Raw genomic sequence first — 17,182 nt, 5'->3', positions numbered from 1 at the left:
AAGACTCCTCTTTACCTTCACTCTCACATCATAGAAGTCACACAGTAAGATATAATATATCACCTTTAAAGTAACTCAAGACTTAAATGATGAATGAACATAATTAAATGAGATACAGTTGTAAATGATCAAAAGATTACATGATTATAAAATGATCAAAAGATAAACAACAAATGCCGTTTCGGTTCTTGGTGTCCTGAAGCAGCCTGCGCTGTGCACAGCTGATACTAATCACCATGACGTCATCAACTGGTGCCAACTTATTAACAATTGAATGCCATGGTTGACCACATGGGGCACAAATACCAACCACTACTCTATCTACATTATGTACATCTTATAATAATGAATTTAACTTATCCTTTTCTAATGTTTGGCTCCTACATTGATAATATGAGAAATGGCTGGTATTGGTTTTAATCATGGATGTATTAAAGCTGAAGTAGGCATTATAATGTATTGATACAGTACCACTGGTTACTGGTTTTAGTTTTCTCATTATTTGGTCTTTGTGTTTTGTTCTTGTTGTTTTTATTAGGGCCCGAGCACCGACAACGTCGGGCCAGCGAAGGCCCTATTGAAACTGTTTCTTCATCTTTTTCTCCCAAATGAATCGCCTTTTTGACGACCTTAACATGTTCAAAAAGTTGTTAAACTTGGCACACTTATCAGACTTGGTGAAAAATTTAATATTTTAAGGGTCTCGGGCTCGGCTGTTGCAAAATGGCTCGCTAGCGCCCCCTAGAAAATTTTAATTTAATGTGCGATTAAACTCCTCCTACAGATTTAATCAGATCGACTTGAAATTTGGTCAGGACCATCTTAAGACCTTGAGGATGGAAAGTTATCAAAAAGTTATCAAAATTCCTCGCTTTCCAAGGCAATCCCATATGACAAAAAAGTGCAAAATGCAAAGAAATCACGGCCGCTCTAACCTACATCACAACGGTAGCGTGGTTGAAAAGCCCAGATTCAAAAGACTCATTAAGACACTTGATCCATATGAACATCCAGCTAACAGAACCAAAGCTGTGAGCCTGAATAAGTGGACCAGACTGCTCTGGCCACAGGCTGCACCTCGAGATTGGTGAGTCTTTCTACACTAGTGGGAAAATAATAATTTTTATGATCAGCAATGTTATAACAGCTTACTGGTAAACATAACAATAAGATACTTTACACTTATTACACGCCATTAAAAACTGTGTGTGTGTGTGTGTGTGTGTGTGTGTGTGTGTGTGTTATGTATTTATCAAAATATATAAAGCATGTATTGCCAGATAACTATTTGGTTAAAGTGAATACTGTTGGATACAGTTTTGTTAAATTTAACTTGTGATTTCCCCCTTTTTGCATGCAAGATTAAAATAGTTCCAACAGAAACCACTAATGAATATAAACAAGAAGGTTTTAATGCAGACATACAGTGTGCTGCAGGGCCTACAAGAATCATCATATTGGTGTGATTGTATGCATCAAAGGGTTAAATCAAGCATTTGTGAAGTGCTTAGAGGATATTTGAAAATATCGCAATATATATTGTGTATTGCGATATTGCCTAAAAATATCGCAATATTATTTTTAGGCCATATCGCCCAGCCCTATAATAAGCCTTAGAAAAACAATAGGTTATCTCGCACTTCATGCCAGGAAATCTTTGGGGTCCTGGCATTTTCGTGCTCGGGCCCTAAATAAGATCCAGGTCCAGGTGGTGAACCTCTGTGGATCATCAGGACACGGCTGATCCTCTCAACACATCCACTTTTCTGATCACTCACTCTGACAGAGATCACAAGCTGATGAGAGAAGAAGAGAACAGAAGTCATGAATCAGTGTTTACAGAGACTCTCTTCATCAGCTGTCAGTCACTGATGCAGCACACAGTTCATGGACCACATCATGGTTACTAAATGTAACCATGGTTCTCTGAAATAAGAGCCAGTGATTTGAGGCTTCAGACTGATCTCAGAGCTGTGACAGAGATGAACTGATCAATGAGAGAACAAAGACTTTCTGATCAGATTTGATGGTACAACAGTTTGATGGATGAGGACCACTGTCTCTATACATGATGTGATGCTGTCAGCTGTAATCCAGCTTTATTTCCTGGAGACATGAACACAACAACAACATCTTCTTCATATCAACTCTAACACATGATCACAACAAGCTTCTGGCTGATCTGATTGGCTGACTGTTCTCTCTCTCTCTCTCTCTGTGTCACTGTTCTCCTCTCACAGCTTACCTGAGGAAACAGATCACAACAATACTGCTGAAACCAGCATGGACCGACTCCGACCCTCTACTGACCTCAGAGTCTCCAGTTTACAGTGTGGACTCTCCACAAGATCAAACAGCTTCTTCACGTCTGATTCCTCCAGGTTGTTGCGACTCAGATCTAGCTCTCTTAGATGGGAGGGGTTGGACTTCAGAGCTGAGGCCAGAGAAGCACAGCTGATCTCTGACAACCTGCACCAACTCAATCTGAATAAAGAATAAATGATGAAGATAAAAATCACTTTATAATCCAATCAGATGTGTTCAGGTTTTAAATGTGTAGCTCAACATCACTATGTCTTAATCAATGATCTTTTCCCTAAAATGAGTAGAGTGACTTTGTCTTGTGTTATTGTGGATCATCATAATGTCAGCCTTCTAAAGACATCATCCAGATGTCACCACAACATTCATACACCTGTTCATGTCAACACACATCAATAACATGCTGCTGATCTCTGTGTTCATCTATGTGTGTGTGCTGAAGGATCAATATCAATGATCAGACATTATTTGTGGAATACATTGAAACAATCAGAAACCAGAGAAATATTTCTACTTCATGAAGTAAACTTGATCAATTTAAAACAAATATTAGTTCAGGGGATCTTCTGTATCCAGATGTGACCATTTACCAACAATGATAAACATTAATTTACTTTAACAACTAACAGTGGACATTTTCTACACTTTCTTTAAGAAACAAGTCTTTTGTGACTGCAGACTGAATTTAGTTCAAGAAACATGAAAATATGAAGAAAAGGACATTAACAACTTTATGGATGTAAGTTATGTTTGTACATAAATGAGGTTTAATTGTTAATTAAACATATAAGATCTATAATAGTAACAGAGAGTCAGTGAACTGACCTCAGAGTCTCCAGTCTACAGTGTGGACTCTCCAGAAAACCAAACAGCTGCATCACTCCTAAATCCTTCAGGTCGTTTCCACTCAGATCCAGCTCTCTCAGATGGGAGGGGTTGGACTTCAGAGCTGAGGCCAGAGAAGCACAGCTGATCTCTGACAAACTGCAGTCCCTCAATCTGAATAAAGAATAAATGATGTAAGTTTAGAAGACAACGTTCCAGCTTGAAATCATTCAATGTTTAATAATGTGTTCAGAGCTGAAGAAGGTTTAGAACGTAGAAGTTTAGAAGATGTAAACTCCAAACACCTGAAGCCAACAGGATGCAGGTTAAAAACTGTAAAATACAAAAAGTGAAACAGAGCTCTCATTAATATTAATGACAACGTGCTGCTACTTCAATAAAGACGTAGTGACTTCACCTCTTAAACTCTGACAGCTCCACCAGTGGATCCATCGATACAAACTCATGTTGAGCAGCCAAACACAAATAAAAACCACAGAAACTGATTCAAGATTCAACTCAAGATCTCAAAGTTTCTAACGATGTCAAATATGTCAGGATGGATTTTGTTGAAATGTGAACAAAAGATATATAAGATAAGACATCTACAATATATATATTTTAGGAATAGTGGAGTCATAAAATCAAAGCATCTTCAGTTTAAACTATTCAGTCACTATAAGCATCATATAGATTCATATTTTCTTTTCTTAGAAAAAACAAATACTGAATATATTTGTTAATGTCTGATAGCTGAAATAGAGATTATTTATTTATTCTTCATACTTATGTATTTTTTATTATCATTTCTTTGAAAAAAGAAACATGTTGAAAGTCAAGAGTTGTGATATATGAAGGTTTTAAATGTGTAGCTCTACATTGCTATGCCACAGTCAATGGACTAAACCACTGAAGAAGAAAATGGACTTTAGCATTAAGATACTCAGTGTGGATCAGTATAATATCAGCCTTATGTCTGCAGTTTAGTGTCACCACGACTTTCACATCATATTAATCTCAGAACAGAAGTAAAAAATCATGTCTGACCTCAGAGTCTCCAGTCTACAGTGTGGACTCTCCACAAGACCAGACAGCAGCTTCACTCCTGAATCCTGCAGCAGCTTGTTGAGGCTCAGATCCAGCTCTCTCAGATGGGAGGGGTTGGACTTCAGAGCTGAGGCCAGAGAAGCACAGCTGATCTCTGACAAACTGCAGCACTTCAATCTGAATAAAGAATAAATGATGAAGATAAAAATCACTTTATAATCCAATCAGATGTGTTCAGGTTTTAAATGTGTAGCTCAACATCACTATGTCCTAATCAATGATCTTTTCCCTAAAATGAGTAGAGTGACTTTGTCATTGTGTTATTGTGGATCATCATAATGTCAGCCTTCTACAGACATCATCCAAATGTCACCACAACATTCATACACCTATTCATGTCAACACACATCAGTAACATGCTGCTGATCTCTGTGTTCATCTATGTGTGTGTGCTGAAGGATCAATATCAATGATCAGACATCATTTGTGGAATATGTTGAAACAATCAGAAACCAGAGAAATATTTCTACTTCATGAAGTAAACTTGATCAATGTAAAACAAATATTAGTTCAGAGGATCTTCTGTATCCAGATGTGACCATTTACCAACAATGATAAACATTAATTCACTTTAACAACTAACAGTGGACATTTTCTACAGTTTCTTTAAGAAACAAGTCTTTTGTGACTGCAGACTAAATTTAGTTCAAGAAACATGAAAATATGAAGAAAAGGACATTAACAACTTTATGGATGTAAGTTATGTTTGTACATAAATCAGGTTTAATTGTTAATTAAACATATCAGATCTATAATAGTAACAGAGTCAGTGAACTGACCTCAGAGTCTCCAGTTTACAGTGTGGACTCTCCACAAGATCAGACAGTAGCTTCACTCCTGAATCCTTCAGGTTGTTGTTACCCAGATCCAGCTCTCTCAGATGGGAGGGGTTGGACGTCAGAGCTGAGGCCAGAGAAGCACAGCTGATCTCTGACAACCTGCAGTGCCACAATCTGAATAAAGAATAAATGATGAAGATAAAAATCACTTTTTAATCAAATCAGATGTGTTCAGGTTTTAAATGTGTAGCTCAACATCACTATGTCCTAATCAATGATCTTTTCCCTAAAATGAGTAGAGTGACTTTGTCATTGTGTTATTGTGGATCATCATAATGTCAGCCTTCTACAGACATCATCCAGATGTCACCACAACATTCATACACCTGTTCATGTCAACACACATCAATAACATGCTGCTGATCTCTGTCTTCATCTATGTGTGTGTGCTGAAGGATCAATATCAGTGATCAGACATTATATGTGGAATACATTTAAACAATCAGAAACCAGAGAAATATTTCTACTTCATGAAGTAAACTTGATCAATATAAAACAAATATTAGTTCAGAGGATCTTCTGTATCCAGATGTGACCATTTACCAACAATGATAAACATTCATTTACTTTAATAACTAAAAGTGGACATTTTCTACACTTTCTTTAAGAAACAAGTCTTTTGTGACTGCAGACTGAATTTAGTTCAAGAAACATGAAAATATGAAGAAAAGGACATTAACAACTTTATGGATGTAAGTTATGTTTGTACATAAATCAGGTTTAATTGTTAATTAAACATATCAGATCTATAATAGTAACAGAGAGTCAGTGAACTGACCTCAGAGTCTCCAGTTTACAGTTTGGACTCTCCACAAGATCAGACAGCAGCTTCACTCCTGAATCCTTCAGCTTGTTGTCTCCCAGATCCAGCTCTCTCAGATGGGAGGGGTTGGACTTCAGAGCTGAGGCCAGAGAAGCACAGCTGATCTCTGACAAACTGCACCAACTCAATCTGAATAAAGAATAAATGATGAAGATAAAAATCACTTTATAATCCAATCAGATGTGTTCAGGTTTTAAATGTGTAGCTCAACATCACTATGTCCTAATCAATGATCTTTTCCCTAAAATGAGTAGAGTGACTTTGTCATTGTGTTATTGTGGATCATCATAATGTCAGCCTTCTACAGACATCATCCAGATGTCACCACAACATTCATACACCTGTTCATGTCAACACACATCAATAACATGCTGCTGATCTCAGTCAAGTCTGGAATTAGAGGATCAATATTAAATCAGACTTGTTGGCCTTCATTACTTCATTTATTACATGGCCTTCTTCTCACTGTATCTGGTAGCTTAGTAGGTTTATGTCATTTAGAGGAAAGGTCCACATTTGTTCAAGTGTGTCCATAAACAACAGCCACATGTCATATGTACATTAAAAGAGTTATTGGTGGCAGTAATCATTCCTCCTGTGAAGTGGTCCCTTCTTAACACAACTACACTGTAAGAAATGACTTCATAAGTTCAACTGAAACTAATATGAAGATTCAGCAGTCTGACTCAGACAAATCAAGTGGGTGTTTACTAGAGCTGGGACGAGTCAACTATCTCCTGATTTGATATGTATTGTGATTTTTAAGTATTGTGATACGATTTTGCGATTTATTGTGATTTTTTTTTACTTTTTTAACACTAGACCATGGAGGGAAAAAGTTGAATCATACACTTCTAGGGACTTTTATTTTGGAAAATCTCTAAATGAATCCAGTAAAAATGTTTGATTTTCAGCATGTATGTAGTCAGAGATGTCCTGAAATCAAATATATCAGTCATTGGCAAGAATTATATACATACAGGACATAATAAGGGACATGTAATGTTTGATGCTTCTGGTGAATATAATCCAATTAATCTTATTTCCATAGATGTATTTTGTATATAAAGTTCCCTTTGTTAACACCTTATTTTGAAAACCGGACGTAGACCCACGTGTCTACTTCCTCTAACTTCTCCAAGTCCTCCTCTAGCTCTCCCGTCAGCTCCGTTCTCTTTATCCATCCATGGTCAGCTCCATCGGGGCCGTTTCAATGCATTTAACATAAATGTCAGTATATGGGTGCTCTACAGTCGTAGCGTCGGCTCATTTGACCACGGAGATGAGAGCGACGGCCGGCTTGACCACCACGTTACCGCTATACGATAACGTTTCCTGTCCGTGACAGAGTTAGCATGCAGCTTTAGCCGTGATGTCTAGCTCTGCTTTTCTTGCACTGTGTGAAACCCAAAGTGTTTCCATCCTTTACTGGATGTGTAGTGTTTACCACGCTGGATTTAACATGTGAGGGTGCAGGTGGTATACAAGCCGACCCTCCTACGTTTAATACTTTCTCGTTTCTGCTCAATAACCTCATTGTGTAAATATTTTGTGGAACCACCAATAGTCGACCCTACAATATCGTTGCAACATCGATATTGATATCGAAGTATTTGGTCAAATATATTGTGATATTTGATTTTCTCCTAGTCACCCAGCCCTTATAGATATAACTCAGACTGCTGAAGCCTCCGATTAGTTTAAGATCAACTTTACAGGTCATTTTACACAGAACAAGACTGTGGATTTAGTCCTCATCTCGTAACACTCAACATCAATAACTCTTTGAATGTACATATGAACATGTGAGTATTGTATTGAGATGGACTTGAAAAAAATTTGAACCTGCAAAGATGTTTCTGATGCAGAATATTTATTTGTTTTTGCTTCAAATAATAAGCCAATGCTGACATGAAAACAGAACACAGTTAGATCTGCTGTCAAAAAGAACGTGGGAATAACTTAGAACCATAGAAAACTCTAATTAGATGGTGTCGTTCATAATCATCACTTATGTGCCTTTAAGTTGGTGCAATACGTGTTTGTTGAAGAGTGCTGCACCTTTAGACATGTTCAAATAGAGCGCTACAGGAATGAGTCCTAAAACCCAGAAATGAGTCAGCAATTTATTTCTTCCTGTTCCCTTGTCTGGAAGTCAATGGGTTTTTAGTTAGATGCCTGAAATAAGGTCTGTGTTTAAAGGTCCAGTGTGTAGGATCTGGCGGTATATAACGGTGAGGTGAGGAGATTGCAACCAACTGAAGTCTCTCCTGTGTGCGTAGAGAATGTGTGTACAAACTACATAAGCTACAGTCAGTGAACTGACCTCAGAGTCTCCAGTCTACAGTTAGGACTCTCAAGTCCAGCAGACAGCTTCACTCCTGAATACCGCAGGTTGTTGTCACTCAGGTCCAGCTCTCTCAGATGGGAGGGGTTGGACTTCAGAGCTGAGGCCACAACTTCACAGTGAGCATCTGAGAGTCCACAGCCAGAAAGTCTGTCATGACACAAAAATGACAAAATATCTTATAATGAAAGAGGACAGTTTATATTTACTTCATGTATTTGATGACTAAACAGTTTGATATATACTTATTTGATTAACATTTGCTCCTCACATCAGTGGTTCAGCTAATCTTATCTCACTGGTTGACATGAAACAATAATTCTCATCACTCTCTCTCAAACCTGCAGACTTTTAATCTTTGTTTCTTTCTTTCTTAGAGAAAACATGTAGTTACATTGAGGCTTCCCTAATGTCCAGTCTGTCAGTGTGATCTGATCCCAGGTCTGTCTCCACAAAGTTAGCATGAGGCCCTCTTGATTAGAAAAGCATTTTTAAAACTCAATGAATAAGTAATAATAACACAGTTGATAAAGTTGACCTCTAGCTACCTGTTGCTTTCAGGTGCACGTCCATAAATGGGAAAATTTAGTGACTGCTGCCAAACGGTAGAGAAATTGAACAAATTGCGTAATAATATTAAACCTGTAAATAATTAAACATTCATATAATTATATATTTGATGACTGCATGGCTTTTTGTCATTAACACTCTGAGCATCAAACGTATTCAGCTCACAAACACAATTAATGAACCAATAAGGTTGCATTATTTTCAACATAATATCATCAGAAAGATGTTATCAGTGTATCAGCATTAAAAACAGAACATTGATCTTTGGTGTGTATAAGATCTCTTAAAAAGTCTGAATTCTACCATTCTGCTGTTATATATTCATCAGACCGCTGTTATTGGTGGAAGCTGTATATTTCCTGTTACTACTCTTCTCTACAGCAACAAGAGAGAGAAACACCAGAGTTTCCTTCTGTGAGTAACAGAATAAAAGGAAAGACTTAAAAACAAGATGATGGAACACAACTTGACTTCATTAGCAATAAAATGCACCATTGCTCGATTCAACACACTCAGGGGTTTTACAACGATGATCTTTGTCTTGTATGACCAGTAGTTTACGGTGGCTAATGCTAGAGTTGGGTCGGTTTTCGGTTTTCCGGTCCGGTGTACGAACTTAAACCGGTTTGATTTTATGCTAACTGGCGGAAACAACAATTGTCATTATGACACGTTCTGGCAAATTAAAAAGTATCCTACATCAACAACCTGTGCCAACAGAGTCACAGTGCTAAATCCAGCCTGTATTGCATTACTAATAAACAATATGACAACGTGATTAATTTAATATTATGATGTTATGTTGGTTTATAAACAAGAAGAGATTTGTTTACTAGAAAGTTCAAGTATTTTTTGGAGTGACGAGACGAGATGAGACGAGACGAGACGAGACGAGATGAGACATGGCAGAGCTGGTCTCAAAGGAAATAAAACTGCGGCAACATGGCAACAGTTTGGATTTGAAGCCAACGAAAGAGATGAGCCCAATAACACACAAGGTAAGGTGTAATGTGGTGCAAGGCCTATTGAAAGCAAACCCCAGCACCAGGGCTCTGATCCCAGGACCGCCCCGACTCCCCGCCGGATCAGCAAACGTTCTGTTGCTGCCGTTACACCGGTTAGACCCAGCGCTCCACCAGCCAGCTGATCTTTTGTTTTTTTCATTTGTTTTACCAGGTTCACATGTCGTCTCCATCACCCCAAAGATAAATAAGAAAAAACTGTAAAATGTAACAATTATTAGAAATAAATAGAACAAGTGTTCATTAACTTGACAGCTAGAAACAAAACCTACTGAAACATTTTTTAACTCAACATTTGAAACAGCTCAAGAACATCTGGGACAAAATACAACTGACTTATTTATGTAATAAACACGTGGAACACATAGGAATAATTTTATAGTGTGTATATTTGAAGAACTAAACTACTAATCTACACTGATCTATAAAGTTAATCACATCTGGACTTACAGAGCTTTTCTGCAGTTCCTCACAGCTGGAATCAGTCTCAGTCGTCCCTGTTCTGATGTGTTGTACTTCTTCAGGTCCAACTCATCCAGAACCTCCTCTGACATCTGCAGCATGTAGGCCAGAGCTGAGCAGTGGATCTCTGAGAGGTTCTTCTCTGATCTGTTCTCTGACTTCAGGAACTCTTGGATCTCCTGATGTACCGAGTGGTCGTTCATCTCCGTCAGACAGTGGAAGATGTTGATGCTTCTGTCAGGAGAGATATCATCTCTGTTCATCTTCTTCAGGTTGTTGATGGCTCTCTGGATGATTTCTGGACTTTTGTCTGTCCGACCCAGCAGACCTCCTAAGAGTCTCCGGTTGGACTCCAGAGAGAGGCCATGAAGGAAGCGAACAAACAGGTCCAGGTGGCCATTTTTACTTTCAAGGGATTTCATCATGGCTCTCTTCAGGAAGACATCCAGGGTTGAACGAACATATCCTTTTCCCAGGAAGGCCTTCAGTACTTCTGTGTTCCTGTTTGTGTAACAGTGGACCATGTAGACTGCAGCCAGAAATTCCTGAATGCTCAGGTGAACAAAGCAGTAGATTGTTTTCTGGAAGATCACACTCTCTCTTTTGAAGATCTCTGTACAAACTCCTGAGTACACCGAGGCCTCTGTGACATCAAGACCACACCGCTCCAGGTCTTCTTGGTAGAACATGATGTTTTCTTTCTCCAGCTGTTCAAACGCCAGCCTCCCCAGCTTCAGAAGAACTTCCCTGTCAGCCTTCGTCAGCTCCTGTGGACTCGTCTCATGTCCCTCACCATACTTCTGCTTCTTCCTCTTTGTCTGAACCAACAGGAAGTGTGAGTACAGGTCAGTCAGGGTCTTAGGCAGCTCTCCTCTCTGGTCTGTAGTCAACATGTGGTCCAGAACTGTAGCAGTGATCCAGCAGAAGACTGGGATTAGACACATGATGTGGAGGCTCCTGGATGTCTTGATGTGTGAGATGATTCTGCTGGACAGGTCTTCATCACTGACTCTCCTCCTGAAGTACTCCTCCTTCTGGGCGTCAGTGAAGCCTCGTACTTCTGTTACCCTGTCAACACATGCAGGAGGGATCTGATTGGCTGCTGCAGGTCGGGAAGTTATCCAGACGAGAGCTGAGGGAAGCAGATTCCCCTGGATGAGGTTTGTTAAGAGCACGTTGACTGATGACTTCTGGGTGACATCAGACACAACCTCGTTGTTCTTGAAATCCAGTGAAAGTCTGCTTTCATCCAGGCCATCAAACAGCGAGCTTCTCTGCTGTGACCTTCTGTAATGTTGGATGGAAAACATGGAGCAGCATGAGAAGACTGTACTGCTCATCTCTGATCAAGTTCAGCTCCCTGAACGAAAGCAGAACCACCAGACTGACATCTTGGTTCTCCAAGCCCTCTGCCCAGTCCAGAGTGAACTTCTGCACTGAGAAGGTTTTTCCAACGCCAGCGACGCCGTTCGTCAGAACGACTCTGATGTGTCCCTGTTGGTCAGGTAAGGCTTTAAAGATGTCCTGGCACTTGATTGGAGCATCATGGAGGGTCTTCTTCTTGGAAGCGGTCTCAAGCTGCCTCACCTCATGTTGGGTATTAACCTCTTCACTCTGTCCCTCTGTGATGTAGAGCTCAGTGTAGATCCTGTTGAGGAGGGTTTCACTTCCTGTTTCATCAGTTCCTTCAGTCACACGTTCACATCTCCTCCTCAGACTGATCTTATGTTCATCTACAACCTCCTGCAGACCTCTATTCAGACTGATCTTATGTTCATCTACAACCTCCTGCAGACCTCTATCTGCTGAAAGAGAGAGACAAAGTTTAAGACAAAACACAGAAACTTATTATTTCCAATGCCAATATGAAAATAACTAATATAACATCATATAAAGAAGTAAAGGTTATAAAGTCATCATCCCTTCTTGAAGTCAAAACTAACATCAAAGTATTTTTTATATTTATTTTTAATAGTTTTTCAACAAGTTGCTCTGCAGGACAAGATGTTTGTAAGTTAGAGAAGGAGACTGTAGCAGGAACGCTAATGTTGTTCAAAGTCTGTGGCTCCTGTTCAGTTCAGTTCAATTCATTTTTATATAGCGTCAAATCATAACAGAAGTTATCTTAAGATGCTTTTCATATAGAGCAGGTCTAGGCCGTACTCTATAATTTAGAGACCCAACAAAAGCATGAGCATGTATTGTTATGCGACAGTGGCAAGGAAAATCTCCCCTTTCGTCAGTGTGACTGTCTGTCTGTGATAGAACAGTGATGTTGTTGCTTTACACAGAGTTTAATAGTTCTTCATCTTCATCTATGCAGATGGAAAACAAACAGCATTCTGATTGGTTAATGCAAAGACGGACTTCTATCATAAAAAACAAAACATAAAAATATAAATTTAGTCCTTTCAGTTCAGATTTTCTCTCAAAGGAGAACAAAGTACAAGTGATGCAGAGCTATGTATGGTGGAGCAGATCTTAAATGGTTGTCACAACAATAGTCAGTTTATTAAAACAACAAGTCCTGTTTTCAGACATGAAGACATCAGCAGACCGATCTACAGGCTTACTTTGTACAGTGCTGGTCTGACTGGCTGTCTGAGGTCCAGGTCTTGTTCTGGATCTGGACATCGGCTCCTCCACAGAAGCATGACTCCTCTTCTTCTCTCTGTGGAGACATTACTTTATTACTAAAATCATTTGTTGATTGTTGTTGAAGAATATCAAGACTTGGCCGATACTGAAGCTCAGATGGTCACAGAGAAGAGTTAAAGTGTTGTTACTGAATTCAGCATTCAGTTTGTAATGAAAATGTTCCTTTATTTTAAATCTCCTGCTTTAATAAACAAGAATTAGCTGCTTTTCCTATCTGACTGTCTTATTAAACATTTAGTGATCTGCCTCCAGTTTGTTTATTAAAGGGGAACAACGGCCATTATTAAAACACTGATATTATTCTATTCTAACAAGGAACACCAGAGCACCCGTGTTACATGATGTGTGTCTTAGACTGCTGCTCTATCTCAATATTTAGATCACTTCTAACCTCAGTTTAAACCTAACTAACTCAAACTAAACTGCCCAAAGTGACTGTGAATCAGTAAAGGACATAATCATGTCTCTTTAATGGAGGACATTTACAGTGAAATAGCTGCAGAAAATGATGAGTTTGTATTAAAGGGGAACAACGGACAGTACTTTTAAAACATTGACATCATTCTGGAGGCTATATAACAAGATGGGGAAAGAAACTGCAACTTGCTCATGGACACACATATTGCGAGGGCACGCCGGGAAACCACAAGGTGGCAGCAGCGTATTTCTCTCCTCTACAGTCCACAGAGAGGAAACTGACTCAGAGAGTTTGACAGTGAAATAATAAAATGTTAGATTAACACTAATCCTGCCGCAAATTTTATCTAATTTTTATGTTTAAATCATGTAAATAAATCAGTTTAGTTCAATACTAATGTGCTTTTATAGTTGTTTTTCAGACTTATATGACTAAGATTCTTCTGAACATCTGGAAGAAAAAATATTCTATCTGTTGCATAATAAAAATAATGTAAGCCATTTTCCTGAGTTGCAATTCTTTTTCATAATCCAAACATAGATGGTAGCCAGAAATGACACTTGTCCTTGCTCAATTAGTACAACATGAAGCTGTATTTTGAGGAATATAAATCTTTTAGCAGAACATTTAGTCTTCATCCTCAATGCATCATCATCCACCAGGTCAGCACAGTAAAAACAGTCTCTTACTTTGACTCTGAGGGTCCAGGTTCATCACTGAACTCTGGAGGAGAACCCATGGACCGGTCACTCTTCATAGACAGACAGCTGGGTACTGGAGACTCTGCTCTGTCCTCCTCTTTCTCCACACAATCACTCATCTTCTGATCTGAAGTCAGTCTGAGAGGTAAAACAGGAACACTGACTGTGAGATCAGATCATTTAAAGGAAACACGTTTGTTCAAGAATCACAGGCAAGACTGAGAGAACAGGAAGTAACAATAAACCACCCAGAACTCCACCTGGTCACTTCTCTTTTAATCTCTGCTTGTTTTCTTGTTTTCTTGTTTTCTTGTTTTCTTGGGTTACAGCAGCTTTAATGAGGATTATTCAGCCAGTCATAACTTAGTGTTCACAGAAGAATCAAACTGTTGAGATCATTCTAACATTTCTCTCCTCTACAGTCCTCAGGGAGGAAACTGACTCAGAGACTTTGACAGTAAAATAATAAAATGTTGGATTAACACTCACCCTGCTTCAGTCTTCACCCCTCTGCTTCATCAACTCAAAATGGTGTCTGGACTAACTGAACCGACAGACTAAAAACTTTCACTTACAGGCTTCTCTTCCTGTTATCATGAGCCTGGATCACCTGGCAAGTGCGGCTCCTCCTCTCTCCATTTACAGGAAATCAGATGAGTTCTGTGACTGTGTGTGTTCACGGCAGATAGCAGGTCAGCAGTAGATGTCACATAGAAGTGTTGTACGTCATCTGAAAGCTGGAAACCTGAAGATTAATTTGAGATGCAGCTCAGCTCTGTGTGTCAAGTTGTTCTAGTCATACATCAGAAATAAACAGGAATCAATTAATTAAAATAAATAGTGAAAGTGTATAAGGGTTTAGAACATTATGATAGAAGTATATGATGGTCATGGTGGAATAGAGGAACACATCCATGGTGGAAACCAGAGTGTTTGTTGTGTTGGAGGACAGAAAGCGTAGCTTAGTGTTCATCATCTAGAAGATGTTCAATGTCATGGCTGAATATTGAGATGATAGATGATGAGTGTGGAGGAGCTCTTTGAGGTCGATGGCCGCCTGTATTTATTAGAGCCAGAGTATACGGAGGTTCAGACAGCCTGCATTAATAGAATACAAGTAGATGTAGAAATGGAAATACTCAAGGAAAGTGCAAGTGTTTTGTTTTTTAACTCCAGAAAGTTCAGCAACGGTCAGGTGACAACAATGATCTGCTTTTTACTCACCTCTTCAAACCTGTAGGACTGCTGGTAGAGTGTTGAGTGGGGAATGTGTGGGGGTATTGAATAGTAGGGGTGTGACGATTCACTCAGCTCACGATACGATACGATACACGATATTGTGTTCACGATCTCGATACGATGCGATATTATAACAATAATTTCAACAAAACTTGAATGATGAAAATATATGACTGAAAAAATAGCCTTTATTCAAAAGACACAAAATGCAAAACAATGCTGTTTGCCTTGTAGTTCCATTTTTTATGGTATCAGTCCTTCCTCCTGTCCTCCATCAGTCAGTATCAGCCCTTCCTCCTGTCCTCTATCAGTCAGTATCAGTCCTTCCTCATGTCCTCCATCAGTCAGAATCAGTCCTTCCTCCTGTCCTCTATCAGTCAGTATCAGCCCTTCCTCCTGTCCTCTATCAGTCAGTATCAGTCCTTCCTCCTGTCCTCCATCAGTCAGTATCAATCCTTCCTCCTGTCCTCTGTCCTCCATCAGTTAGTATCAGTCCTTCCTCCTGTCCTCCATCAGTCAGTATCAGTCCTTCCTCCTGTCCTCCATCAGTCAGTATCAGTCCTTCCTCCTGTCTTCTGTCCTCCATCAATCAGTATCAGTCCTTCCTCCTGTCCTCCATCAGTCAGTATCAGTCCTTCCTCCTGTCCTCTCTCCTCCATCAGTCAGTATCAGTCCTTCCTCCTGTCCTCTGCTGATGTCACTCACTACTGCAGGTAATGTTAGGGCTGGTGGGGGGGGGCTTTGTCTCAGCCAGCTGATCAGTTTAACAGTAGGATACATGACAAACTAACCTGAACAGTTGGACCACACAGCCTCCTGCCAGCTTTAGTTTCAGTCACAACTCAACTAAATAACTAACACGTGTTTACAGTTAGCTGTTAGACGCCGAGCTAACACACTCTGCTTGTGTAAACAGCAGCGGTGGAGGACAGACAGCGGACAGAGCAGATTGAAGCGTTGCCTTCCTTCATGTTTAACCATTTGTTCATGTTTATGCTTGTTGAACAGGTGTAATAACGTATCTTGGCTTTACACTTGCAATGTTTTATTGCACTTACAGCAACGAGCGCAACGTCAACTCGCCGCGGCCTCTCTGATCAGCTGTTCACTGACTGCGCTGTGTGTGTTGGCCTATAGAAAGGAGGCTGAGTCACGGGCGGACATGGCTGTTGGGGTAAGACACATGCGCAGTGTAACTGAAGCTGCGGCCGTGCGTTGCGATTGGTTCAATTTCGGCGAGGGCAGACCAGATTTTACTGCGCATGTGTTGTACCCCAAAGATATGACGCGTACTCAGGCTCCTCTCCATAGGTCTTGAACAGCAGCAGGAAGAGGCTGCAGCTTTGCTTTAGCCCATTCTTTATATAAACCTACTGTATATTCTCCAACTGAAGAGGTAAAACTGCTCCCGTACTGATGCTGATAATCACTGTGATTCATTTATCGATCCCTCTCTCATCTGGACCAGGACCCATCTGCCACCCTGCAGAAACACCATGTGTATGCACACTATTACCGACATACAATCACACACTTACACTGATGTCCAAAAGGACAATCGTTGCTCTTGATGTTTTACCGACTATTTTACCTGAACATGCCAGAGAGTATTGTTATAATAAAGTGAAAGTAGGTCAAATGTGTCCAAACAGGAACAACTGGAAGCATTTTCCTACCTACACATCAGGTCAAAGACGTTTCCTTTGCTTTAATATCAAACTTTGTTACATTTATGTTCTGGTTAAACATGCTTTTTTCCCCCCAATACCGTCAAAATTAAAATTTACATGTGTTGAGATTTTGAAGTCAAACACAAATGAGCTGTGCGTTAAGTCACAAAGAGGCACCA

General features: G+C 39.6%; 2 protein-coding genes across 10 annotated transcripts in view; both read right to left on the bottom strand.

Annotated features, from left to right (window-relative positions):
• Positions 1–776: 776 nt before the first annotated feature.
• The window catches only part of LOC141768369 (uncharacterized), a 129,104-nt gene continuing 112,698 nt past the window's right edge, over positions 777–17,182 (bottom strand). For all 9 annotated transcript variants that reach the window (XM_074636675.1, XM_074636744.1, XM_074636909.1 and 6 more), the window contains 6 exons: positions 5,872–6,045; positions 5,034–5,207; positions 4,195–4,371; positions 3,148–3,321; positions 2,311–2,484; positions 777–1,796 (listed from right to left, as the gene is read on the bottom strand). In XM_074636675.1, coding sequence (XP_074492776.1) covers positions 1,790–1,796; positions 2,311–2,484; positions 3,148–3,321; positions 4,195–4,371; positions 5,034–5,207; positions 5,872–6,045 — 880 coding nt within the window. In that variant the 3' untranslated portion in view covers positions 777–1,789. The remainder of the gene's footprint in view (positions 1,797–2,310; positions 2,485–3,147; positions 3,322–4,194; positions 4,372–5,033; positions 5,208–5,871; positions 6,046–17,182) is intronic.
• On the bottom strand, positions 8,321–14,723 carry LOC141768858 (protein NLRC3-like). The gene is made up of 6 exons (XM_074637346.1): positions 14,584–14,723; positions 14,083–14,232; positions 12,891–12,988; positions 10,306–12,122; positions 8,812–8,858; positions 8,321–8,413 (listed from the first exon to the last, which is right to left on the bottom strand). The coding sequence occupies exons 4-5, from the start codon at positions 11,655–11,657 to the stop codon at positions 8,849–8,851; spliced, it is 1,362 nt and encodes a 453-aa protein (XP_074493447.1). The 5' UTR covers positions 11,658–12,122; positions 12,891–12,988; positions 14,083–14,232; positions 14,584–14,723; the 3' UTR covers positions 8,321–8,413; positions 8,812–8,848.

Source organism: Sebastes fasciatus, chromosome 1, assembly GCF_043250625.1.
Source record: "Sebastes fasciatus isolate fSebFas1 chromosome 1, fSebFas1.pri, whole genome shotgun sequence".
NCBI classification, from domain to species: Eukaryota; Metazoa; Chordata; class Actinopteri; order Perciformes; family Sebastidae; genus Sebastes; species Sebastes fasciatus.
The sequence above is the reverse complement of the archived record's forward strand: the minus strand, read 5'-3'. Positions and strand labels throughout refer to the sequence as shown.